Source organism: Mycteria americana, chromosome 9 (genome assembly GCF_035582795.1).
Source record: "Mycteria americana isolate JAX WOST 10 ecotype Jacksonville Zoo and Gardens chromosome 9, USCA_MyAme_1.0, whole genome shotgun sequence".
Lineage (NCBI taxonomy): Eukaryota > Metazoa > Chordata > Aves > Ciconiiformes > Ciconiidae > Mycteria > Mycteria americana.
This window is the reverse complement of record NC_134373.1, coordinates 24761803-24789250: the sequence shown is the minus strand read 5'-3', so window position 1 is coordinate 24789250 and position 27448 is coordinate 24761803. Positions and strand designations below refer to the sequence as shown.

Below are 27448 nucleotides of genomic sequence, written 5' to 3'. Positions count from 1 at the left end.
TAATACTATAACAAATTAGCAAGAAATATTTTTTCTTTCACTTTTTTCCACACATCCCACCAATTTGAGCAAATTGACAATCACCACAGCATGTCTGATTTCCACAAAGCATCAATTATTCAATTAATAGATATTTCAGAGGAAAAGGAAGAATTTTTTTTGAAAGAATAAAAAATGCTGAAATTAATACTTTATTCATAATAATTTTTGTTCCAGTGGATGAGGACTCTGCCCAACTGGCTTCTTGGCAAAAAAGTTCTATTTTCTTATACTTAGAATCCACCTGAATATTTAGTCCAAACTCAATTAAACATCATACTTTACATTCATGTTGTACATATGCATATATATATGTGCGTACACATATGTACAGACATACACTCACACACATGCAGAGAAAAAAGTTCAAAAAGTGTACTCCGACTAATAACCACACTTCATTTCCCATAGCTCTACTTTCCCACAGGCTATTATTGTTTTCATTGTTTTAATGCCAAAGGTAATGGCAAAGGATTACCATTAACATTCAGACCTTATCCTACAAGATGCTCAACACACTCATCTTACAATTAGTTTATACTCTGCTCTCTCAAGAGGCTCAGTATCATCCTCTGAGATTAGGGATTCCCTGGAGAAATAAGCTTTCTTTTTTATGTGCCTGAAAAGTGAAGAGCACATACTGCTACTATAATAAAAAAACAATAATGAGGAAAACATCTTCTAATGCTCCAAGTAGGTAATGAGCTTGCAATGAATGAAAGGTGCACCTTGCTTATGCACTCAGTAGCCAAACAGGTCAGAGAGAATCATGAATATTAGGTCTCCTACAAAAATCCCTCATCAGAGTCTGAAGGCTGTATTTACAGAGCTGTATTAGCAACAGCAAAGAAAAGGGCATGAGGCAAAAGGCCACAAAGGTTCAAGAGTGGCAGATAAATAAAATAGGTTCAGATACATCCCAAGACATGTATCGGCAGCTGCTAGCCTTATTTTACTAGGACAAGCATGAGTGACTGACAACACCCAAAATGCGGGATACTGTATGGGTGGGGCAATGTTAGAAAAGCCAGAAATGATTCAGCTTTGTTATATTGCTGTCTTAATCCCTAGGGTTCCTCCTACAGTAAAAGCCCCTCCAAGAACTTCTCACTAGAGTATAGGATCCTCTCGAAAAATCATGCATCTTAAACCATGTGTTAGATCAGGAAGATGGAATGCAATACATTTAACTGAATAAAAATTTAGTCTAGGTGCTGACAGAAAACTGGGAAGTGTGAAGTCTGAGGTCATTTCTTCACAGCCTGTCTCAGCAGATTTTGCAACTGCAGAATCAGTTCAGGTTCCCTCTCTCTCTGACATTTTATGTCTGAGTGACAATTCAGAGTAATACAAAAACATTTTCTCTCTTGTGATATTTTGAAGTGTGCCGTTGCTGCTAAAAGTTTCAAGAAAGAAAATCAAATAATAGCTTAATAGAAAAACCTGACACGATATACAGCTATTCTGTTTCATTTATCACTGAAAAGGATAATGGTGTGTTTATATCATTGAGGAGGAAATTAATTCTCACAAAGCAGAAAGAGGAAGGAACAGATACCCTCCTCACACACACTTATAAATACAGGCAGTGTTCTCAAACAAGTACAGAAAGCTGTGGAAACCTGGACTGCTACATCCCATTTCTAGCTAAGCTACTCAAGAGTTATGTCTATTACTGGGGGAAACAGGGTATTCACTATTGCACCTGGAAATCTATCCATGCTCTGATGGGCCAAATTCCAGACCAAAGGCTAGACTAAATTCCTTATTCCTGTCTTGCACTCCTCTCTGTGGGGTTCAAACTAACACTTCTTTAAATGCTCACTTTAGCAGTGTTACTGCATCTGTAAGCTTAACAGGCAGCCTTTCTTTACAAAACCTCAGCTTTCACTCCCTCCCAAAACCGCTGCTTAGGGCATTATTTTCCCTTGGAACACTTTAAGCTTTTCGATGCAAAGGAGTAACTGTTAGGGAACAACTACTAGAGGACCTCAGACACTTTCTGTTATTCTTAACTATCCTAAAATAGCATGGAAGGCAAGTTTATGACTAACAGACCTCTGAAAGCTTGTGTCAGGATTCAGTTTTGCTACAAACTTCACATTTGACCTTTAGCTAATCACTGTGGTACATCACTATGGATACATCACTATGGATCTTTGGCTAATCACTATGGTCATTGAGGTAGGTTTCCCCTACAGGGAAAACTTCAGAATAATGGATAATACATTGGCTTACCTCTCACCACTGATGCCTGTGTTTCCTTAGGCCTAGGACTGAAGCCTCTGATGATGCTTTTATAAAATGGAAGTGGTGAGGTCCAAATGTGGACTTAGTATATGGACTTAATATACCACACAAAACCTTGCTGACATCAAGCACCTCAGTAATATTTTATTTCTACAAGTCTTCTTGTCTTATTTCCTGGAGACCTCAGCTCTCCAGAAGAAAGGCTGAGAAGTATATTTAATATTTTTTTCACATTACTTCTTGTAAGTATGTAAATACAAGAGTTATACAGGGAGATATTCTACTTACTTCACTGCTGAGATTTGGTCCTCAACTTCATAGACTCCTAGTCTTCGATATACTGCATGCAAAATCTTGTCACCTTGATAAGCTGTCCCTCTGCCATCCACTAGAGCAACAATAATTCCCTCTTTGCTTGCAAGATAGGTTATCCAGCTAATGCTAAATGTTTCCTTTACATTCTGACTGCAAGGTCCTCCGTACCTGATGATGAAAATTCACACATTTTCAACTCATTTATAAATTTATAAATGATTACCAGATACTGGACTATAGCTATAGGTACTTCTTACATTTTCTCCACAAGTATTTTGCTATATGGCTGTGGATCAGAGAGATCAGTAGACAAACAGGTCAACTACCATTTTCATATATTTGTGAGATTTTGCTAACTAAAATCCATTTTAATCCTTTAGGTCTTATGCCTAAAGCAAATCATTAGTTTTAGCTCAGACTAAGGGGTGCAGCATCAGGTACTTGTCCTAAGGGGAATCCTTGAAGAGTCATGCCTCAAAGACTCAATTCTTTTGAATTTCTGCTTTTCTGCATTTGATCTCCACATGCAATCAGCAATGCCAAAGAAAACAGAAGAAAAAAGTACAGCTCCTTAAACTTTCTGGCCATCCTCAGACCTTCTTTTTTCAGTAGGGAATATCATGTGCTGTTGGAGCTGTGGGCAGAACACACCCCACATAGCTGAGCAATACAGAGAGACACTCCTCATGAGAACGGCCTAATGCAAATTACACATTTGACCTCAAGGACACGACTGACTTAATCTTCTACTCTAAACTTCATTCAAACATACTTAGCATTCTTGGACCTTTGGATCATCCCTGGTTAATAAAAAATGATGTAAGGTTTATCACACCCACTCAGTTCTCCTTTCTGCCTCTCTTTTTTTTTGCACCACTGTGATTTTTGTTGCCTTTCCTGCCTGCAATAAATTAAATTCATGTCAAATGCTCTTTAGAAGGAACATTTGATCGAAGAAGCCAGTCCACATGGTTTAGGGGTGTTTGAGTTTTTTTCTTAAAAAATGAAGCAGGCTCGTGTATTTTTCATATTAGCAAAGCTGAAATCAATAATTTCAGACTGCCTCATGATAAACAGAAGCAGCAACAGAGCTAAGAACTCAAAGCAATAGCCCACATGTTTTTATCCTTTTTCTTACTCTGAGGAAGTAATCCTTGCCATGCTAAGATTAACATTAAAAACCTCATTGATTTCCATTGGGTTGAATTTCTATTCCAGAAATATATTTAAAAAACCACCACAACAAACAAAACAGAACTAAGTGGGTTTGCTTTTGCTTCATAAAATGTTGCAAACATCCTAGCTTTGTTAAATTATAAGAAGTATGTTTTCTGACAAAACAACAACGTTCAAAGAAAGGAAGTGTTACATACACCTGGATAAGCAGAGGGTACTTCTTGGATCTATCAAACTGGGGGGGTAGAAGCATTTTGTACCACAAAGCTAGAAAAGACGTATTAAAATTATATTGTTAATGGTTAAAATGATTCCTCCAAGCATAATCCAGACTTTGGTGTAATAGTATATGAAAATGAATCAGCACAAACTACACAATGCATGAACTGTGAATCACAGAACTGATGCAAGTAACTGTTTATATTGAACTGTTGAAGAACAACTTTGAAGAAATAAAGTGCCCACTTTTATTTTAATTTAGCTATGCATAAAATTGTTATTTCACATAACTCTAGGTTCTCAGTTTTCCAAGTGCCTAGAAAAACACAACTAGGAATATAACTGTTGTTAAGATTATGAGAAATGAGTTTTGGAAACTTTACACTGATTTATTACCATGGCATATTGTTTGTAAAGTCACTAGTGAAAACAATAGTGTATGCAAGTCAATATAATGTGTAGCACATGAACAGCAGCTTACATTTCACATTTTGTTACCACCATACTATAATGTTTTTACACGATATTTAAACACTTTACCAATAGTATTAAAGAATTAAAAAAAAAATTGCATTGTGAAGCAGAGATGTATTTTAACTACTATTTTACTGAGAGATACCCTGAGGCACAGACTGGTTGTTGTCAAACAGGGCAGAACCAGGCCTCTTCCCAATCTGACAGGCTAACAAGTTTGTTCTACAGAAAGATGATACTTACTATAACAAAATGAAGGCAAAATATTAAAATAGTAGGAAAAAAAAGTATAATAAAGATGCGTAATTCTTACTTATACCATCCACTTCAAGTTTATTAATTTCTTCTTTTGGCAGTTTAATCTCTTGCAAAGCAGACTGCAAGTCCCAATTATCTTCCAATACTCTGAGCTCTAAGTAAAAGAAATGCCTGAATTATTAACTAATTTATTAGTTAATTCCTCTTCATTAATTGAGATTCCTTTATTTTTTGTTATTAGAACAGAAAGGAAATCTGTGAAATTTTACAAGAAGAGCAATTAAATCAACTTAGACACTTCTAACTGGGCTTGATCACATAGCTAAATAAAAGCAAGGCACTGCTATTATAGTGCACAAATATTTGTTAGATTTTTATAGGATGTAAATTTTGCAATGCAAATCATTTCACATGTTGCCTCTGAGTGTTAGAGTCCTGGGTATTACAAAGAAACTCCTTCTCCTGCAGAGCCCTCATCCCAGTTTTGTAATGTGGTGGGAGCTGGAAATGCAAAATTCATCCCATCATGCAAAACACAGTCCTATGTCTCCTCTCTTGATTACCACAGTAACATCAGTTTAACCTCTGAGACCCTTGGGCAGTGTGGTTAAGTACATAGCTGTTTTGGAATATCTTGTTTCTGGGCTAATGCAGGAAATTCAGTTTCTTAAGGGGTTCTGGCAAACCCTTGCTTAACCACTGTACTGTATAAGTCTAAGATACTAGACTTACCATATAACTGTCCTTAGTAATATATTACTGCACACTTAGTGAACCTCTTTTGTTGTCTTTTTTTATCTAAAAAGTATTTAAAATTTTTGTTTTACTTGCTTTAGACCAAATTTACAGTTATATAATTTAAAAATTACTATTTAAAATTTAGTTTATTTCCAGCATAGACTGCAGAACTATATATTATGAATCCACTGGGTATTAGTTGTGTATTTATGTTTTCCCATGAGTAGTGATGGATGAAGAATATTGTACATAATGGAAATCTGTGACATTTAGCTTCACTTTCAAAACAAAAGAACCTTTTAAAACTGCAGGAGATTTTTCTTTGTTAGTTTACCTTTTTAATGGCAACCACTTCCTGTTTCTGGAAATGCTCAAAAAAATAAAAGTAGTACTTCTCTCAGCAGGTCTTGAGCTAGATAGTGCTCAGGACATGCCAGAAATATAACACTGGAATTTGTTCTTTCAAAGTACTTTTGACAAGTTTTGCAGATTCAGGTAGGTTTTTATGGCTAAAAGATTATCCTAGCTTTGGATACTCACCCAAACTCAGCTGAACCTTTTCCTTCCTTCCCCTTAAAACTCCTGAAACTTGCCCATTACCACAAATGAATTGTAGGCATGCTGGAAGGAGCTTCTGAACTGGTGTATGTTAGTTTAACTGCATGCCTCCTACTAAAATTCATGGGTGATACATTTTCAAAATGCTGCCAACTGCAATGAAAACGGATGTACTAAAAATAGTTTTGCACCACAGAAGAGATTATGAAAGCAAGGGACTTAAGCAAAATTAGTCCAAAAAAGGTCATGAAAAAGTCAAAGAGAAGCCTGAATTTGTTTCTATTCCTGAAGAATAATAGCACAGCAGAGTGAGGCATCATGAAATCAGTGGTGAAAATCCATTAAATGAAACTGTTCTCTCCTGCAGAGAGGTTAAGAAACACATATTTGTAGCTGGGCACTTAGCTGCATTTCATGCAACTCATACTTTGATAAGGAAGTAGTAGGGGCCCTTGATACACACGGTCATCCTGACTGAATCATGGAAAACAGAGAGCTATGACAATGGATTAAATATGAAAAAATCCATGCATTAGCTGTATTTAAACCTTTAAACCTATTTAAATCTTCTGCAAAAGAAATACCAAAAGAACACAGTGTTTTTATAGCACAATTGCAATAGACACGTTGACCAATCTTTTCCATCTGCAAACATTTTGAGTCGTTAAAAATGAAGATGTATTAACTCCTACTGGAGTCAAAGTAATCTTATGTTGGACTTCATTGAAGTAATCTTATGTTGCACTTCATTGACTTCTACGTGAAACACCACTGATTAATTTAGCTTAACAATATTGCGACATTTGCCTTCCTCATGTTTTTATGTGTCTTCTGGTCAGACAATACTCAGTTAATAGTGGGTTATCAATATAGGCTGAACTGTAAGGACCCTGGCATTAGAATTACCAGTGCATTTCCACTAATTATTGGAAAAGGAAGGGGGAATGCCAAATCACTGAAGTTTTTTACAGGACCATGCTAGTTTTCATAACATTTCAGGACTGAGGGCCTTAAGTTGGAGAGGAATTTTTTAGGGAAAAAGAAGGGACAGAGAAAGAAAACTCAGTGCAGAGTAATTAATATTTTCATGGTTAGCAAATTCCTGCTTGGTCTGGTTGCAAACAGTCCTTACTAACAGGCTACTTAAAGAATGAGGGCTCTGAATGTTTCTTGCTGGAGTTCCCATTTTGCATCAATAATTACACCTTGTCTGAAGCAGTTATTTGAACTGCTTATCTGAAATAGCTTCTGCTCTTCCCTGACACCTCTACTGATGGCTGAAGAGCAAGTCACTGATCCAAATTCTAATTAGTACAGTACAATAGCTCAAACTGCCAACTCTAAATAGTACACTGTTGCCTTTTGTATAGGGTAGGGTTGCTTCATGAAAAAAGTCTTGTGTTCATCCAAATGTGAAAAGGAATAGTTTGGAAATCACAATAATGTTTTCTACAAAGTTTGCCTCAATATTTGGTAGACAAAGAGTTGCTTAGGTTCATTGCATCTATAGTGTGTAAACAGGAAAAACATCAGGATGCTATAAAAGTGCTGGACTCAGGAATGAAAATAAAGGCATCAGTGTATTCATTGATATCTGGATTTTACTAATTAACAAATCTAGAAAGACACTAGACATTTTAATAACAAACAAGATGAAAGACTTCTTGATCACAATCCTAAATACTGTATTAGAGGATCTGCATAGTGAAGATCAATGAGAAAAACAATTGCTCAGAAACAGGCAGGATATTTGCAGTACCTCTGTCACCATGGTTCTCAAAAAGAGTAGAAATGGGAATCCCGGGACCTGTCATAAGAATGATAAGAAGGCAGTTTATAGTTTGAAGCTGGAATTTGGTGATGGAGTGTGTATTACATTAACATTGGTAACTGACAGGTGTTAAAGAGCTCAAAGTTGATACACAAGTCTGAATCTTCTCTGCTGTATAACCCACTGGTCCCTGCTGCACAAAACACATAAGGTACTGTGTGTACATAGACTTGTATATATACAGGCATTGCTTAGCAAACATAATAGAAGTAACTTTAAATCTACTAACAAACTCTTCCTCCCTAGAAATGAAGTGACATCTGGTTAATACCTGAGATGTGATTACATAAGGAGAATGCAGAATTAACAATGCGAAACATTCTTCTGAGAACATGTCACATCGTATTTGTGAAGGTGAGTGGCTTTCATATGGTGATGACCTTACTGACTGTTTTGTGCAAGAATGATTGAAAGGTCTTATTATTTGCTACATTTGCTTCTCTGCTCAACGGAAGCTCTAAGGAACTCTTCAGCTGATCAGTCAGTGCAGAATCAGAACAGTAAACTTTATATGAAATATGCAAAAGGAAAGCCTTGGATATTTTTCTTTCCTTTTTTTAGATTGTGACTTCACTGTTCTTTGATTACACCAATGGATGAAACCTCAGATCACTGAAATCACCTAACTTATTTCAACAGAGCTAAGACTTCATCTAATACTTCTGTGTTACAAGTGGTTTCAGTGATCATACATCTTGATGAATTCAATTTTTCTTAGTTCAGTATTTAAAAATGTTCTCAGGTAGTAAATATCCAACATTTTGTGGCTAACACAGGTTTTAATAATTTCAATTGGGAAACATATTGTAGTAGTTTCTCATAGCTAACTTTGATCACATGAATTGGAAATCACTCTGTGTTTCTAAATCCTGCTCTTGCTGCTGCAGGAAAAGGCGTGACTTTGATGAGCCAGATTAGAATATATTTTGTGCCATGAAGGACTTTCACAAATTTGTTTTTAATTCTAAAAATCCCAAGATTTTTGTTGAAAAAGTAAAAAAATATAGAGTGAAAATATTTGTATTTTCTGAAACATCTTCCCAAGGTTTTTGGACATGGAAAAATTTCCTTCTGGAAATCTCTCCTGGTTATTGTGAAATTTCTATGATTCATCTAGCTGTCATTTGGGATAATCAATATTATCTATGCTTCTGATAAATTTGAAAGAACAACTGATTATATGTTTGCTCCCATGCTATACATACCATAACAGATCAAGGCATAATACTTAGAACGTTCACTGAACCTTGCTGTATAATACTGGCATCTCTCTTTCCTTAAATTGCAAGTAATGCATTGTTTTCTGATAGGTTTACTTCCAATACTGATTCTAGGAAAGAAATAAAATAAAGCAATATTTAGTTTGCTACAACTAACTTCACATGTGTCTGCCTCATATTCTAGAACACAGGCACTGTACTTTCAGAATGGTTCAATTTAAAAAGAAATGTTTTCCCTTTTTATCAATTTTTTTTCCCAAGAGTATATTTAAACTTTAGATGCTATTTCTCCTCAATTCTCAGATATAATCTGAGGTCAAGATTTAGTTACAATAGCTTGTGAACTTATACTTTAAACATCTTGAAACTATATTATTTTACTGACAAATCCAGACCTCTCTCCTATCAACCTTGTATCATTAAGATAATGTTGAAAACACTTACTTGTAAATATTCCTTCTTCCTGGATAGCCTTCAAATTCATTGCTTGAATAGAAACTGTAAATTCATTTATATGTTAATAAATAATGCATAAAGTGATGACCTATGAACCAGCACCAAGATGAAAAGCCGTCTTGGAAGTTAACTTAGAATTTTTGAGATTTCTGCATGTGATGGAAGAGTAAGTTAAGCTTACATACCTTTCATCTTAATAAATCTTTGCTCAAACTCTGATTAGATGACAAATAAGCCATATAAATAGGAGTTCTATCTTAATTCTCATGAGCTAATCACTCCAGTTATGTAAGCTGTATCTATCTATATAGCAACCTGAATGAGAGACCATAAAAAGAGAGACAACTGAAGTAATTGAAAATTGTATGAGGGTTAACCACATGCTTAAATCTAAGTATTTCTAAATAAGTCTCTCTAAGATGGGTGATTGAAAATAAATAGAAAAATGAGGGCAATTTGCAAAGAGTCTCCCATAAGTAAACCAAGTTTGCAAACCTGTGCAGTGCCTTTGCATACAAATTTGTTGTGGATGCATTCAGATATAAACCAAATTATACCTAGTTATAACTTTCTGAGTTAACAAATGGTATTCCAATGATTAAATGTTGCTTTTACTGACAACACTCACAACCTGTTCTCTTCTTCATGATACTTACATTGCATCATTTGTTACTCTGAAAATGTATATTGCCTCCCATTCTCCACTTGTAATTTGGATTGCATTCTCCTGTGAAGCAAGACATATCAGTTACTGAATATTGTAGAATTATTTCAGGAACTTACAGTAGATCAATGTAGAACACTTTGCTTGACTTACCACAGAGCCATTGATGTAATGAATATGTTTATAACCATTTTTGTCACTAAAAATTTTGTAGTATGAACTGCTGTCTGATGTAAAATATGGTGTAGAAACAAAGAACTGAAACAATGGAAGAAAAATGGTAGATGAGACGCAAGTAACAGTGCCCAAGCTGTTGAGCAGATTATAGTACACATACTAAAAGTAACAAGGCTATTTAATCAGTTCAGATGGGACAAAGTACTTTGCACAAGTGTTTACCTATGATATTCAATCTCCCAGTCAGTACACATTACAATTTCTAACCCGCCATGTCAGATTTCTTAAGCTGATAATATAGATAGCTCAAGTACCTCACAAATGCAGGCTCTCTACTTATAAGTGGAATAATTTGTTGTATATTCTGAGTGACCTTTAGTTATTAAAAAATAGGTAGAGTTGATTTTTTAAAAATAAGTTTCTGAATAAAGCTAATGTTCATGAATGGTGCCAGACTGAGAATCCTGTGGACCACAGTTTGGCTGATTCACTGAGAAAATACAGCACTAAGGAAATGGATATCTGAGGTTTCCCATACTGTTCCACTAATGTTAAAGAACAGATTATGCCAGGTAAGACCATTCAACTTTTGCTTCCTTTCAAACCATTGCCTCTTTATTAAAATTGTCAGTCAAGGATGAGTTACTGCAACTGTGGGTTTTATTTTCAAAATATGATCACAGAAGAATGACTTGCAAGCACTTCAAACAGAGCACGAAACATTCCTGAGTGAGTATGACTTTTGAATAATACTAACCCAAGCTTGACTAGAACCTGTGACCAGAAGCTAAATTGTTCTGGAGCCTGCTTCTAATATTCCTAATGCTTGAAATCCCACAAAGGCTAAAGCAGGGATTTATGCATGTGTAGAGTTTCTTTAGTTCTAATAAAAACCTGTCATCACAACCTCAAGAGAAGTGGAGAAAAAAGGAAGGGACCAAGTAAAATAACCAATCCTTGTAAATGTGTAATCTTCACTTCAAATAAAAACACGTCTCTTAAAGGACAGCATACTGAAAATTGAAACTCTCAGTTAAATCCACTGCAGGATATTCAGTCACAGTGTGAGGTTCCCCATATTGAATTCTGGTAACTTCACCTGTCTGAGGAGCAAACATAAGCAATAATACTTATTCACTGTTAGAATATATGATTGTAAATACTGATCTCATGCTCTTACAATTTCCTTGCGGGTTTGTTTTTACTGTGAGTTCCCCAAGACTGGTGTTATGTCTCTTCCAAGATAAAGATTACTGGGTAGAGAAAATTTCTTTTGCTTAGGGGTAACTGCAGAGAAGTATCAACTACCCTTGTAAATGGGGTGTCTTACCTTGAAGGTTCCTCCCTAGCTGAAGATGTGCAGAACTTGGCACTGAAACTGTGTTCTGAATGGACAGCTTTTATTCTTAAAAAGCTATGGTATGACCGATCTTATCTCTTGCCCTAGTGACACCAGAGGAATTTTACATCTATTCTTTGCCTCCAGGATGCTTCTAAGAATTACGAATCTATCTCTTTTCATGACTTCCCTCACTTCATATAGTGTCTAATATAGGTCTAAGATTCGCAAAAGGAGACAGAAAAAGGGTTTTTAACCTCAGAAAGCAGGTAGCCAGATACTATGCCTAACACAGCACTAAAAGTCTCAATCCTACAGTGCAACAGGTTTAAGCAGTAGTGTTGTATGACTCAGAATGGTGCTTCATGTTTCAAAACACTGCTGTGAAGATGAGGAAAGCTGTAGTTTTTCAGTAAATCGAAACAGAGTACAAGAAGAAAACCTACTCCGCCTGCCCATCCTGTTTGACTCTCTTCTATGTGCTGTCGATTCTGAAAAACAAAATCATATGTACACTCTTTAAGAAGTTCAAGAATGAGTTTATGGAGATTCAAAATCTTCAAATAAAAAATCTGTAGCCGCCTGTAAAGGAGAATTTTAGAATACTTGCTATGAAGGTTCAGGGACTTGAAGGTTGTCTGAGGTATAATTTTACTGTATTAATACCATCGTGTTAGTTAAAATACTATTTTTTAACAGCTGTCATCAGAGCCAAATAAAATCTAAAGTAATTGTTTTAACCTTATGCAACATTTTCACTGAAAGCAAGAATTAAAAACTACTTAGTTTCATGAATTTTTCAGTAAAAACCAAGTAAAATAATTTCAGGAATAATATTAAAAATCTGTGTTAGATTCTCAGCTGGTTCATGTGAAATATTTCCTTTCATTTCAAAGCTGTGATGTTGATTTATAACAATGGGTAATGTGACTACTAGGTACATCTTTTAAATGTAAGCCTTAAAAACCTTAAAAATACAGCCCAAATACTTTAACTAAGTAAAGTACATATAAATCAAGGGCCTCCATATTTGGTGCTCAGCTTAGAGATATTAAAGGGCCTGATTTTCAACACTTTTAAAAAATCTCACAAATAACATATTTAGACAGAAGAATTAAGGATTGGCAAAGATAATGTAGGCAGCTAAAACCACCCAGATTATCATATCCTGAGACTATGAATATAAGTTTAGCAGGTCTTAACTCCTTGTAACATTTTTAAAGCTGATTTTAAAAAATACTTATACTGAGCATAAACGGATCGGTACCTCCTGCAGCTAAAGGTGCTTTTACGTTTTTATTTATGTTTTACTTATAAAGTTTCCAGTGCATTTTCAATACTTTCCTAAGACTTTTTCATTAAAGAGTGTAATATCTTGCTTGTTGGATGGAGCAAGTGATTTAATATTTAAAAACCTGCATTCAGTCAATGTATTTCTTTTTTTATCTTGCAAACTTTTCTTCATACTGTTCATTTAATAAAGTATTTCTTTACAGTCTGAAATAAATTCAACAAATTTGCTTTCTAAAGAGTATGGTTTGTATCTGTTATCCTCAATGTAATCTCATTGACATTCAGATCATGCTTTCTCCCTTTCAACTTAGTCCCTGCAAAGTGACTTATCTGAGAAAAAGTTGCATGTACTTGCCCCTTAGAAGACTGTTTAGTACTTTGCAAGGGCCCCACTGAGCTATTAATGCAGAAGATGGATTTTATTTCTTTTAAGATAAGAAAAATGGGATGTATTTTTTATATCTGCATCCTAAATTTATTCTTTCTTTAAATTAAGGCTAGGATCTTGATGACATAGTACATGCAGGATATATTTAACTTCTCTCATATGAGTAGTCCCATTGACTTCTATGGGATTTTTTCTGTGTATTAAAGTACTTACAGAATTTAGAGAACTTGCATCTTTATAGGAAATCCCAATTTCACAAACATATGCCTAGCTTTTACTCACATGAATAGTTCCACTGAAGTCATATTGGTTTCTGTGGTCTATTCACATGAGCAAGACTTGAACACATGAACATTTTTGATGAATCGACACTTCAGGAACATCTTGTAGATTATATTTTGTTATTATTTTCAAGTACATAAAGCCTAGCACATTTATTGTACATTAGAGTCTCAATTTAATCTGAAATCAACAAGAGAACTATTTTTGCCAATGGAAACGTACAGAGATATACTTTCTAACAGCAAATAGAACTAATGCAGCACTCCCATCTGTTCACACTCCTTCAATTGGCCATTTGTGCAAACTTTAATGTGATAAAAGCATTGTATCACTGTATAAATATAGAATTATAGAAACGTCAGTAGTGACTCCATAAATAAGGTTTCATGGAGAAATGCAATTAAACAAGGATCATGAACACAGTCCTGAAAGATGTTAATTGTTCTGGTCTGCTTCCAGCAAAGCAATTAAGCACATGCTTAATTTTAAACACATAAATAGACCTACTGAAATAAATAAAACTGCGTACATGCTTAAAGTTAAGCTTGTGTTAAAGTACTTTGGTGGGTTGTGGTAGAATCCTAGAACCCTTCATTTTATTTTTTTTAAATGTTAAAATATTTAGTTATTAAAATGCAGGTTACTTCGAGGCGAGATAGAGATTCAGTGTTAATGTACTTATGAAGTGGAACAATTACTTAGCAAACACACCAAATGCTGCAGTAAATATATATTTTGTCCTAATAAATTAAGATATTTCTCTGTGGAAAATTACTTCAATGATAATGGTTTTGAAAGAACAGTACCTTAACCTCCTTTTAAATTTCCAACAATTGTCATATCATAGAGAAATAAGAATTATTTTCAGCTTGCAAAGGCTGTGTCAATAAACCCTGAATTTACAATTTATCAGTTATACAGAACACTTTTATAAGTATTCTTGCTTTTTATTTCCCATTAGTTCAAGATTTCAGCCTAATGCTAGTTTTTATACGTGTTCCATACCATAAACTCTAAAAAAAAGACATGCAAACAGCATCAATACTAAAAGACAGTAAATGAGACTTCTGTACTAGAGTTACCGAAACATCAGACTTATCCTTTCCTTCAGGATCTATATGAGTTTATCAGTGTCTACAATCTTCAAGCTTTACAAGGTCTTTTAAAGAAATATTTTTTCAGAAAGGCTTCTGTGCATAAGTTCTATAACTGTCTACATATAGATTTAGATAGCTAGGCCATCTAAGCTATCCTTCTACTTAGAGCATGGTTTTCCCTCCGAACTGTCTTAATGACAGAATGACATATTCAAAGAAAATGTAGAGCTACTGTTGCAATTAGGCTGAAGTTTTCTTTTCAGATCTGAAAAAGGAATTGTGTTTCTGAAAACTTGTCTGCTTTCTTCAACTGTATGATTTGATAAGAGAGAAGAATTTCTCCCTCCTGAAAACCTGCCTTACTTTTAATCTGTATGTTCTTTCAACTAATTTAAAATGAATCATAAAGGACATGATTCAGTCAGACTTAGTATGAAATTTCAAGGTAGTATAATATGATTTTCTTTAAAAAACAATAAAGATCCTATATGGTTCCACTTTTGAAGATAAGGAAGCAAGAAGGAAGTAAACAACAGTATTGAAAGCTGCTTAGTAGCATTCTTCTTATTTTTGTTGCTTTGATTGTTATTTAAGCCTCACTAAAAAAATATTCTGGTGATTTTATTTCTTGTTGGTGCAATTAAATTTTTTTCACCCCTCCCCCAGCAACTAAAATATTGAAAAAGGTATCACTAGTAGCTAAAAGATGAATGGGATCAAACACTGGAAAATACAATTATGGCAGGCACACAATTATTTTCTAAAAGAATTCAGGGCAAGATTAAATATACTTCTGCAAGTAAATGAGAGCAACCTGTGCATGACCAGTAGGTGTTAAAATAGCTATACAGGTGGGATTAGCAAATATTAATTTCAGCAATGTTATATTTATATTTCCAACTTTATTACCTCTGGACAGTCCCAAGTATTTGAATTTTCTTTGAAGTCACAAATAGCTAAGACTGAAAAATTCTGGATTCTCTTTAGCCATTGCACACAGATTCGACTATCTGTTACCCAAGTAAGCCAAGTAAAATAGTGATCGCTAAAAAAGAATAGAAAAAAAGAAAGGGTGGTTATTAAAGAACAGGAATATAGAAGCATTGCTACAGCTTGTATCCCCCATATTGCTCTGTGGAAGACAATAGCAAAGCTTCCATTGTCTTAGAGAAGTTTTTTTGTCCTTTGTAGCAATGTATCATATGGCCAGACAGAATCAAAATACATTTCTAGTTAGCTTCTGATCCATCTAGGAGATTAATATCGCACTCCACTGTTAGAAACAGAAAACAACTCAGAGGTTCAAGCATTTAAAACAAATAGACAAAAACTTTTTTAACAAAGAGAAGACATATTTGAGGCCACACTACCTGGATGCTATGACTGCAGGAACTGGCACCTCCTTAGGACCAAATGCTTCAGTGTTAATAGTATCGACAATAAACACTTTAACAGTAGGATTTTTAGCCCCAGCCTTCAAAGAAAATGTATCAGGTTATTCAAATCAAGCTCTGAACAATTCAGATCAAGAAAATTACAACACTTTGAGCAGGAAAGGAGATAGGTTACAAAATATGTATTCAGTTGAGCATAATAGGGCAAATGTGGTCTTATAAGATCTCAGAGTGACACTACAGCAGTAGTACGTTACTTAACTTTGCATCATTTCATATATAAAGAACAAAACCTCTTAAACAGTCAAATCCAGTGCCTTTCTATACAGAAAACGTGCTTGATGGGAACCAGCATTCTATTTGCAGCGTGGATTTTTGCAGCACACACTACACTTACTTTGGCATAAAACTCCAGGAGTATATTCACATGATTGTAAGTGCTCTTTGACATCCCAGCTGTGAAATAAAATGGTTTAGCTTAAACTGATTTCATGCTTGCTTATTCATTGCATACGTTATTAGTTTTTTAATTCTCCTCCATGCGTGGCCTAAACCATCCAGCTTTACTTTAGAACTGTAACCCAGCTGACAGGTGAGTAACTTCTTCAGATACATTAACATGATCATTTGCAATCATAGGAACATGACAAGAATCAGAAGAGCTCTCTAACACATGCTGAAGAAATGCCAACCCAAAACCTTTTTGCCTTAGATCTGGCACTTGAAAGCAGTTAAAATCCAAAGCCCCTTGAGATCAAAAAGCACTATGAAGTGTGCAGATTAACTAAAGCTGTCATAGCTTTTATTTTTCAAAATGAAAAATGTCTCATAATTCATTTACTGTGATGAAAAATAACAACTGCATAGTTACATCACAATAAGTAAACTCAATTGAAAAAAGCAAGGCTTGATCATGCAAGCATGTACTTTTGAGCATGCTTTTTACTTACATGAGTAATTCCATTTATTTCACTGGTATTATTAAATATCTACACTTTTGAATGTACCTATACCTGTTCAGAACTTGGCCTAAGTTTGTTTTCTTTCATTAATTTAGGCCAGAATGGATTTAACCACTGTAATACAACCAGTTTTTAAGCACAGTTAATTTTATCATTGTCATAAATCATTGTTCAACAGAAAGTAAGTCAACAGAAAGTAAGTCAAAAGAATGAGAAAACATACCTTTGGGTATGGGATAATTATTTTTCTAGGGTACTGGTCCTCACCAAAATATGAATATTCAATAACTGGTATGTCAGAATCATTAAATTGTACGTATGCTAAATATTTTCCACTTGGAGACCACCACAGTGCATATTTTGTCGCTAGCATTTCCTCTGAGGAAAAAAAAAAAATTCATAATAGTTTATCATTGTAATCTATCTATCTTCTAATCTATTTTAGCATTGTACTCTTAGCAACCTAGACATGTAAAGAGAGTTATACTAAATAACACCAAACATATTGCAATACATCTCAATTCTGAAAGGCCTTCAGAACTCTCAAAACAGGCACACAGATCCTATTTAACTCAGTTGGGTTTTTCCTGTGCACGTGTTTATTTTTTTTTATTTTTTTGATGCACTGAAGTGCCAAATTTTCACCAAAATTAAAACTTCTATTAAACCTTAACTCCCAGCCACTGCCTGTGCAGCAGAAGGAAGCCCAATTTGTAAAGTTCTGATATAGTTTCAGTAACAAAAGACTCAGGATTTTGGTTACACACTATGAATACAAAATGCAGTCATTGTATGGCAAATAAAATATGGAAATGAAGTAACCCTTAGGGCTCTAAAAATAATGTATCATCACAGATATTTTAGAAGGGATTGAGAGAATCTGGTAATCTAAAGAAAGCTTTTAACATGTTAGTTGTTGCCCTTCAAGATTTACTTACCTTCATAGACCCAATCAGGAATCCCATTAAATATTTCATTCTGTTTTCCATCACTAGTTATTTTAATTGGTGCCTCTCTTGGACTTCGTTTCAAATAGATATTATTCTGATATACATATACCTAAAGACAAGAAAGTATTTCTTATCAGTATAGGCAGCAATAACAGGGGTTCAAGTAAGATCTCTTGCAGTCAATGCTCTTACATCATACCAACAAGAAGACATAATGAATACAAAACGGGAAATAAATGCTACACTAAAAGCCCCTGCAAATTCTGCAAGAGTAGGTGCCTCAGTAAATAAATTATACATTACAGGCCAAATTCTATGTTCAACTATGTCAGAATAAATCCTGAACAACTCCTTTGATTTTAATAAACTTCAGAGGATTCTGTGGCTAGCTTTGGTGTGGAAAATAATGGAGGAAAAAAAAAAAATCTTTGAAACTTATTCAAATTGCTGTGTTTTTTTAAGAGACCCTCAGACAAAGTGTTTTGTGAGTTTTCCTTCTGGTTCACCAAAAGTAGAAGATAAAAACAAATGCACAACGACTAAAAAGAAAATAATTGAACTTTTCTAAATCTGTCAAAAGGCCTAGGTGATGTGAGATGAGACAAAAAAAGGTTTTACTCTGTCTGGGCTGGTTTGTTTCTTTCTAGTAAATTAGTTACCAAAAGACAGTTCTTGCAAGAAATGCTTGCAGGCCTTGGGTATCTCTAAATTTCAACAAAATAAATGGACATGTGGTTAAGAAACCAGCACCAGAAACATCACTTTCTTAGAAAATTATGCCTTTTGAAGCTATAAGCATTTGTTAGCAACATCAGTGTAATATTTTAACTACTTTGTGCTTTAAATGAAAAACAAAGCAACTCCTAAAATTGTCAGATACAAGGACTATTGTATAAAAACATCATAGACTATTAGACCTAGGAAGATAGGAAACTATCTTCATTGTGTTCTGTCTTCAGAATTCTTGATAAAGAAAATAACAATATTTAAATTAATTGAGAGAACTAATACTCTCCTAGAACATGGAAAAAATTTCCTAATAAATTGTCCATTCATATTTAGCCCACTCCCTGGGTATTTTCTGAAATTAGTATGATGTTTACATTTTTTTTCTTGCACAAATATGTTGTCAATACTGGATAAGTAGTTAAAAAACCACTAACTATTATTGGGCTGATGCTTTGGAACCAAGAATAAAAAAAGTTTATAAACTTGTTACTATATGCAATACGTCTATTACAATTACTGAGAAAAACATACTTGGCTATCAAGTCTCTATTAAACAAAAAAAAATCCCAAAACATTTTTTGTAATAAGGATCTGGCAGCCATTTCCTAGAGTAAAAATTGTAGAAAATATTTTAAATGCTGCATCTCTAAATCTCCATAGTAAATTTATGTGTTATGCAGTGTCAAAGGAAAACACATTAGTTTTCAGGCCTTGAAACGACATTTAATCCTATATACAATTATATTGGTCAATTCTTGAAAGAGACTGGCTAGCGAACTGAAACACATAATGTAGCTGAGAACATGGATTCTTCTGTTGAGACACAAAGTTAAACTTTAACAAGTTAAAAGTGTTTTCTTTGTCGTTCTTGCTCATTTCCAAGGTTAACACACGCAGGCCTGCCAAAATACGGCCTAACAAAATAATAACCAAAGGCAAATAAATGTCTTCTAGCCACACAAAGCAAAACCATTCTAGCACTTCGTTATCTTTACTGACCAATTTGTGTCCAACGGGTGACCAGGACATATACTGAATTTTATGTGGAAGCTGATTTTCTGTTACGAAGCCACTAAAAAAAGGAAAGAAGTTGAGATGGCTTTTTGTGCACAGTGCAAATGGATCATTATACTGTACATTCATATAAAATTCATGAAGGGCTATATTTTCTAACAGCTTTTTGTTTCTTGAGCAATGCAAAATTAAGGCAGGCAGTGAGACATGAAGTAATGTGATGGTGTGCACCAGTGCTGGTAAAGGCTTGCAACTCAACCCTTTGAAAACATATTCAACGGCCTAAGAACAGTCTGCATTACCGTCTCAGCAAGTTATTGGGAAATGTGAACTCGGGATATAGCATGCTGAGGCAAGCATAACAGCAGCAGTTACATTTATTAAGGATCACGACCCACATGCAGTACCTCTCCACTCACATTAGCTTGCAGCAATCTTTTCCTGTCACCTTGAGCCAACAGTTTCCCAAGAATGGAGAAGCTCAGTGCAGCTCAGTGTTGCTCAGAACTAAGAAGCATTTGGTCATGCTGCTACTTATGGCATAAAAAGGTGGTGACTGGGGAAGCAGATGGCCTCCCTTGAACTTGGGTGGAAAGAAGTGGTTTGGGCAAGATCTTGGGAAAGAGATCAAATGCCATGGGAGAAGTTGTAAACTTTTGAGGAAACCAAGATGGACTGTTACAAGATCACCGGAGCACTAAAGGAGGTGAGAGTTTTAGGAAAGCTAAAGATTAGATCAACCATAAAAAGGATGAATTAGACAACAGAAGGGCATGGAGACATCAGGTGTGAGACTGAAGTGGACTCAAGCAGCCAAGATAGGGTGGGAGAAAGTTATGCTAAATTATGCTATGAAAAAAAGATGAGAATCTTGAGCAGTGAAAGTTTTAAGGCATGACATATAAACCAGTCCAGATACCTGGATGAGTAGATGAAAGGACTGTACGATTTTCTTAGAGATCTTTTTTTTTCAAGCAAACAAGTAACCTGACAGATTCAGGCAAAATCAAAGCAGGGTGTTAGTCACATTACTGAGTCTTTCAGCGGAAATGCTTGCAAGCCCATCACTACAGAGTATTCACCATAGCTCTCTGTAAGAAATATCAGGCCTTACCCATATATGAGATCATAAATGTGGTATGATGCTGTATAAGAGTATCTCCACAGCTGCAAAAATTAAGCAAGAAAATAATATTATTAACTTGGAAAAAGATAATCTGATTAAAAATAATCAGCTGCCTTTTCATAGCCTACCCCTTTCTCAAGAAAGTACCAAGAAACATTTATCCATGGCAATGACAATCAACAAAATACTAAATGAAACCAAACATTTCATTAAGCGATATATTAAAGTAATTACCTTTGAATAATTGCTTTCCAGAGCTATGAAATATTTGTCTGATGACAACACATAATTTGAAGCATTAACTTGTTTCTGAAAGATGAAGAAGTAGATTAGATTCTAGTAAAAAAACTTTAAACAAAGATTTGATGAGTCAGGTTTTAATCCACTCACTTTTAAACTGGTACTTGAAACACAACTGCATTTTGCTGCCTTTTTATTAATTGAAAAGGTACGTACCATTGTGCTGTTAGTCATGATGGTAGTTGGGTAGTTCATTTCAACATTGTAAAGAATAATATCATCTTCTGCAGACTGATGAAGATATTCATTATCTTTATAAACAAGATAAAAAGGCTGTTACCTTGCATAGAAGATACTATAGAACAGATCCGTTTATCAAAGTATTCACAATTCTGTCAGTGAATAGATTTTGAGCAAATATCTCTTGGCATCTACATAAAAAACGTTTTTCTTCTAATGATGCCAAGGTACAGAGTTATCAACAAACTGTCTTCAGGGTTCTTGAGTGTGTTCTCAAGAATACACACTGCACACAGAATCAGCTAGTTAACTTTATAATTAAATGCCAGATTTTATTCTCAGTAATGTCCGATCAAGAATACCAGGGACAGACCCATTAGAAGGTCAGTATCACAATGTAAATGTTTTAAAGAAAACACTCGAGATCTTTGCTTATAATTTCACCAGGACATTCTCATTTGTACAGATTCTGCAAGTAACAGCAGTACCATGTAACTGACACTAGATAAATGATACTGCCCTTACTCACATAGGTCCTACAAAGTGAGAGTGAATGGCCTTCAATGAGAATGGAATTTAACCCTACCTGTGCTCAAGACCGGAGCATAGTTTGGTAGAGAATGAAGATCAGACGTTTAGTTTCATATCATTATTTTTACTGCTATAAACAGACAGAAGGAATTACATGGTGTAGCTAAAGAAAGAGAGACGTTAACAGTTTAATACCAGCCTGAAACATTGTATAGGGTGTTCATTTTTAGGAAATTAGATCACCAGTGGATCTTTTGAGCACACTTCTATGATATGTGTAACAGCATTTGTGGTGATCTCAGGCCCCCTTAGGAAGAGATACTCAATTTTAACTCCTTGCTTCAGAAGAAAAGTAGGCATATGGAATCCTGTAGGCATGACTATCTATGGAATCTATGGCATGACTTTTGCATGAGTTTTGTGACTGTTAAGGGGAAAGATAAATTGAAGTGAGAAGGATATAAAGAGGGAAGGAGAATATTAGGTTCATAGGTTCACAGTGCATAGATAGGAGTGGTAGTAGTGTGTGTACTAGAGTGTAATCCAATCCAGCTCAAGCCTTTTGGTGCTGCTGCAATTCAATGATAACAAGACTAGTATTTCACCCACACACAGACACATAGCAGCAATTAACTTCATGTCTTTATCTTCTACCTTAAAGAACTTGCTTAGAAACTCAACCTTATTTTCTATGCAATGCATTGGAACTCAGGAATTCCAGCAGTGTCAGCATTTCCTTAAATAAGATAAGAACAGTTGAGGTCATTGCAGAGCTAGGTACAAAAAAGAACAGGGCCTGTAAGACAGGCTACCTCAATTATTACAAATGGTAAGTGAAAAAAGTTCTGTGACAAACACAAAAAAGGAGATTGCTTAAGAAATGACTGACACATTGACATATTTCTTTCACTTGCTGCAATGAATATGACAGAAAAAGAAATAAAACACTGAAGGCCTGTGTAATGGTAAATGTAACTGTAAAATGATAGTTTATACTTGACTCAAACATGTCTGTTGAAACATCAAATACCTGGAATTTCTAGAATGACTGACAGAAGAGTAAATTTCAACCATAAGTTTTGACTAGCAGATTGTTTAATTTCATAGTTAGCATTCATTCTCAGTAAAGCTGGAAGAAAAATACATTTCTGAGTCTGTGTAAACCAGTCTGGAAATACAGGCTTATGTAAGTTTGAGAAAAGGTATTACTTACCTGACACCCAATATGGAAAAAATGTTTTATATTGGAAGTTTCCATTCAAATAATCGTCCAATGTAAGAGCTCTGGGACCATCATCTGTGTTGACAACTAAGAATAAGACAGTTTCTGTTAATGCAATGCTGTGAAGTGGAAAAAGAAAAAAAAAAGAAGTAATTACTAGTCCAATATTTCCTTTTTTTTCCTGTATTTAGCACCAGGGAACAGCAAGGATAGTATAATGCTGGAACTATGCAGAGAGCAGGCACATCAGAAAGTTCTGTTACTGTTCTGATAAAGGTCCTCCAGCCTCTGAAGGACTCACCTTTAGGAACAGAAAATTAGAAACTAGACAAACTAATTTATTTCACCTAGTCATTTATTCACTCAGACATATTTACTTGTAGAACCTGTGAGCCCAAGAAAAGCATTTTCCACATAAAAGACAAAAGTTTTTTTTTAAAGCATGGGTTTCATGAACTTGTGTGGTATGTAGAGACAACTGTTTTAATAGGGACCTGTACATATTCAGCAGAGAGTAAAAAACCAGGATGTGCGTACAAGCCCCTACTGCCAAATTTCATAAATGCCTCATCAACTAGTGTTAAACGATGGATATAAGGCTTGCAGAATAATCACCATCCACATGTATTTCTTAGTAGCCACATTAAAGGAATAGATGAAGGTATGCAGGTAAAAATAATGCTGAAAAGTAATGAATGAGTGAACCCAAACTTCAACTTTTTATTTAATGCTGCAAAAGAAAATTGGCAATGATTCTGGAGAGAAGACAGGTATTCTGATATTTGATTTCTAAGCAGATCAGATAGTCATATAAAAACAATGCACAAAATTGTGGCTCGTTTTGTGGCTCTTGTCTGACTATGTTTCTTCCCAAAGCTAAACACCTTAAGCTAGGGCAGTTTTTAAAAACAAAATTTAAGGACAATCAACTGGATGAGAAGAGGGTAATGCTGAAAATGCTGGCTTGCTAAGTGCATGGAAATGACAAACTCCATTATAAAAATGTAATAAAAAGCAAAAAAGAAAAACTCTGCAGTTCACAAGAGAAAGAGTACTCAAAATATTTAATCCTCAACAGACACAGGAACATTTCTGATAAAGGCCAGTTTTTAAAGTTCAGTACCATACTAACGGCAGCTTTTAAGTCTAGGCATTCTGGATTCTATGCTTTTCTCCTTTAAAATCAAGGGGACTTTTGCCATGGTCTTCGGAGGTAGTGGGGATGTCACTCTGCAGCCTAGCAGATCTCTGTCACTTCCCCTGTTTGTTCCTTCAGAGCTCTCAGATGACAGCCAGATAATCAAGATGACTTGTTGCCCTCAGGTTTCATATCATGCTCCATCACTTCCTCATTACAGCTGCCCTCTCTGTTAAGATCACACTGACTTCCTGGGAAATGTTTCTTCATATTCTCTTCTATGGTACTTTGTAATGATAATACATGATTTCTTCTGCTAAGTGACTATTACTTACTGTAGAATACACATGTCAGATTGACTGTTGACACTAGCCTTGTCTGCACTAATGCAGAAGAAAGCTGTCATGAGAAATAAAACTGAATGCCAATCCATAGGCAAAAACCTATCAGTATAAACTCTGAGCTAGCAATATGTCCAGAAAACATCCCAAGAAGTTCAATAAGTTAACTCCTCTTGCTAATACCGTGACTGTACATTAGAGATTCTTGATACGTTAATGATAAGCACAGAAGAGGGCAAACTTAAAAAAATGCATAGAAAACAATTCCAAAGAATTCACCTCTATTTATATTGAGTGATGATTACTTATCCCTAGCTTTCAGTTTAAATTCTCTAAGTGAGCATGCTTATTAGCAAAAGAACTCCACTGTTAAGATCTGTTTCCATGGTTGTGTGTATAGGAGGCTTAAATTTGCAGTCCTGTTTGATACCTTAATCTGGTAAAATTTCCTGGTTCCTTCTCTGAGCTTAAGAGGATTTTTTAGTAAAAAGACAAGCAATATCACAAATGTCTCATCTCTGGGCTAATTTTCACAGCTCTAATTTAAACCTTTACTCTGTTAGCCATCTCACCCTTACATACTTAATATTCTGTGATAATTTATTATGACTGCTAATGATTTTCAAAATGTGTCCACTCTTATCTGAATTTCTACCAGTGGACTGCAAAAATTCTGAACACAACTATTTCTTACTTGATTACTTATAATTTTGAATGCTTGTTTCTAGGCAACAGAAGATATATTTAAATGCTTTAATTAAAAGCAGTATCTTTAATTGTTTCCTATAATTGTTGCTGATTCTTTCTTCTGTAACTAAAGACTGGTTCAATAATAGTATTCAAAATCACTGCTCACAGAATAGACCCTAACATGAAAAATACTTTACGTGTCTGCAGCACTATAAAGACATTGATTTGGATGGCTGTTGATAGGCATGGTAAGTTCTTCTGCTGTGTTTCATTTATCTGTGAAATAACAAAGATGAAAATAGATGCCCAGGGACAAAAAGGAAGCAAATAGCAGAGCCAACCACAGAAATGAAACCTTACCAAATTTCAGCTTTGCTCTTTTCCCTTCACCACCCCACTGCCTCAGTTTTAATCCTTTGTGGTCCATTTGCATTTCTTTACAGGGTGCAGTTCTGTATTTCTCTGTGCACTGAATTGGTTATTTTGCTTCACAGTGTAACTTGCTTTATATATTCCATGATCACAATTACTCACTTATGCATTTGACTGTATTCAACGTACATGTATAATTGTGGTGATAAAACCCTGTAAGCATTTATTAATTGTCACTGGCTTTATGCAGATACCTTCTCCTTTACTGTTCAGTTCATTGTTGTGAGAGAGCTTAATAAAACACAGAAAGCAGAACTTTCAATTACATTAAACTCAGATTAACTTTATGCACACTAATCTATCACTGTGAAATTCTGTTTGTATTATGAGGATTATTCCCTTTTCAAGACTGGATGTGGGTAGACCAACACAACCCTTGCTTTAGATTTCATAGACCTGCTGGCTTATTCCACAACATGGTCTAATGTGCATCCATATAAATTGTGTCTACTCCTGCCAAATTAAACCAAGCATACATAATAATCAGAAAGTATTCTGGTTTCTGTATTTGGTATTTTTATATATGTAGCTGTAGATATGTATTTTATATGTATTTATATGTATTTAATATATAAGTATTTTTATACATATTTTCTTTAGCATCCACTGCTACACAGCAAATAGATGACTTGCCAAAAGAAAACTGGTTAGCATCTTGGGACAGCCAGCCTGCAGATGGTATTATATTCTGCTTCTGGACTACAATGTCCGTTCTCATCTCTCTGGGCTGATGCTGAATAGCTAAAGCACAAGCTCCTTCAACATGCGCAGGAAGACAGCCTTCCACTTGAGGAAACCACAGCCCAGTTCAGCATCAGAAATTAATTCCAACACTCCTGATCCTGGTCCAGAATTTCTGGTCACACTCAGCTCCACATCAGCTGAATCTGCTTTTCCATACCTGCATTACATTCAGTCATTTTTTGTGAGGTGTGCCACTGCTTTATCAGTGAAGGTTACTTCAAAAACACCCTTTGGAATGAGAAGATGAAGTCTGAACAAGTCATGTTCCACAGTATGATCCAACTCTTGTTACTGCTAGGAACGGAAACTGTGTATAGAAAGCTAGAGCATGCTAGAATGAGAATGGTTTAGTTTACTTCTGACTCTAACATCTCTACTGCATAAGGATCTGAGAAAGGAAAAAGTCTCTAACTATACACTGAGAAGGAATCATTATAATCCCTTTCAGTTATTGTAAAGTAAGTTTTCAGAAAATATATTTATAAAGAAAAGCTAGAATAAAAATTTACCTTAGATCATAGCCACCATACATTATTTCTAAGCAGACTTGGAAAGGTAAGATTGTTGTGGTAACTTCTTTAAATTAGTCCTAAACCAGACTATTTATTCTGCCACCAGCATGTGAATAAGCACAGAAAACTAATAGAGCCTGTTTTGGGTAAGCCACTTAATGCTGATTTAAGAATCTAAGCAACAAAAGAGTTTCTTCAAAGCACTACTCAGGTTTGGAAAGAAAAGGCCTACCCAGCCCCTCAGTCCTAGAAGTATTGTCAAAGACCACAGCTGCACAAGTATAGCAGACTGAACCCTGTTAAGGGACTATAAATTAATGGAGCATATTAGTTTTTCAAAACTTATCTAGAAAGATTTTAGTATGAATTCCTACCAATTTTTATGCAATCTAAAGTACCAAACAGAAGA

The 27448-nt window shown here is 35.0% G+C and overlaps 1 protein-coding gene across 1 annotated transcript in view; it reads right to left on the bottom strand.

Annotated features, from left to right (window-relative positions):
* Positions 1-27448, bottom strand: part of FAP (fibroblast activation protein alpha) — a 41195-nt gene that overhangs the window by 9889 nt on the left and 3858 nt on the right. Inside the window, exons 3-20 of the mRNA XM_075511887.1 lie at positions 23174-23269; positions 21406-21500; positions 21184-21258; positions 20938-20990; positions 19809-19881; positions 18069-18189; positions 17354-17508; positions 16145-16248; positions 15684-15819; positions 12161-12205; positions 10352-10456; positions 10191-10261; positions 9523-9576; positions 9064-9188; positions 7787-7834; positions 4787-4885; positions 3978-4047; positions 2578-2772 (exon numbers count right to left, since the gene is read on the bottom strand). Of these exons, the coding sequence (XP_075368002.1) occupies positions 2578-2772; positions 3978-4047; positions 4787-4885; positions 7787-7834; positions 9064-9188; positions 9523-9576; positions 10191-10261; positions 10352-10456; positions 12161-12205; positions 15684-15819; positions 16145-16248; positions 17354-17508; positions 18069-18189; positions 19809-19881; positions 20938-20990; positions 21184-21258; positions 21406-21500; positions 23174-23269 (1720 nt within the window). The remainder of the gene's footprint in view (positions 1-2577; positions 2773-3977; positions 4048-4786; positions 4886-7786; positions 7835-9063; positions 9189-9522; positions 9577-10190; positions 10262-10351; positions 10457-12160; positions 12206-15683; positions 15820-16144; positions 16249-17353; positions 17509-18068; positions 18190-19808; positions 19882-20937; positions 20991-21183; positions 21259-21405; positions 21501-23173; positions 23270-27448) is intronic.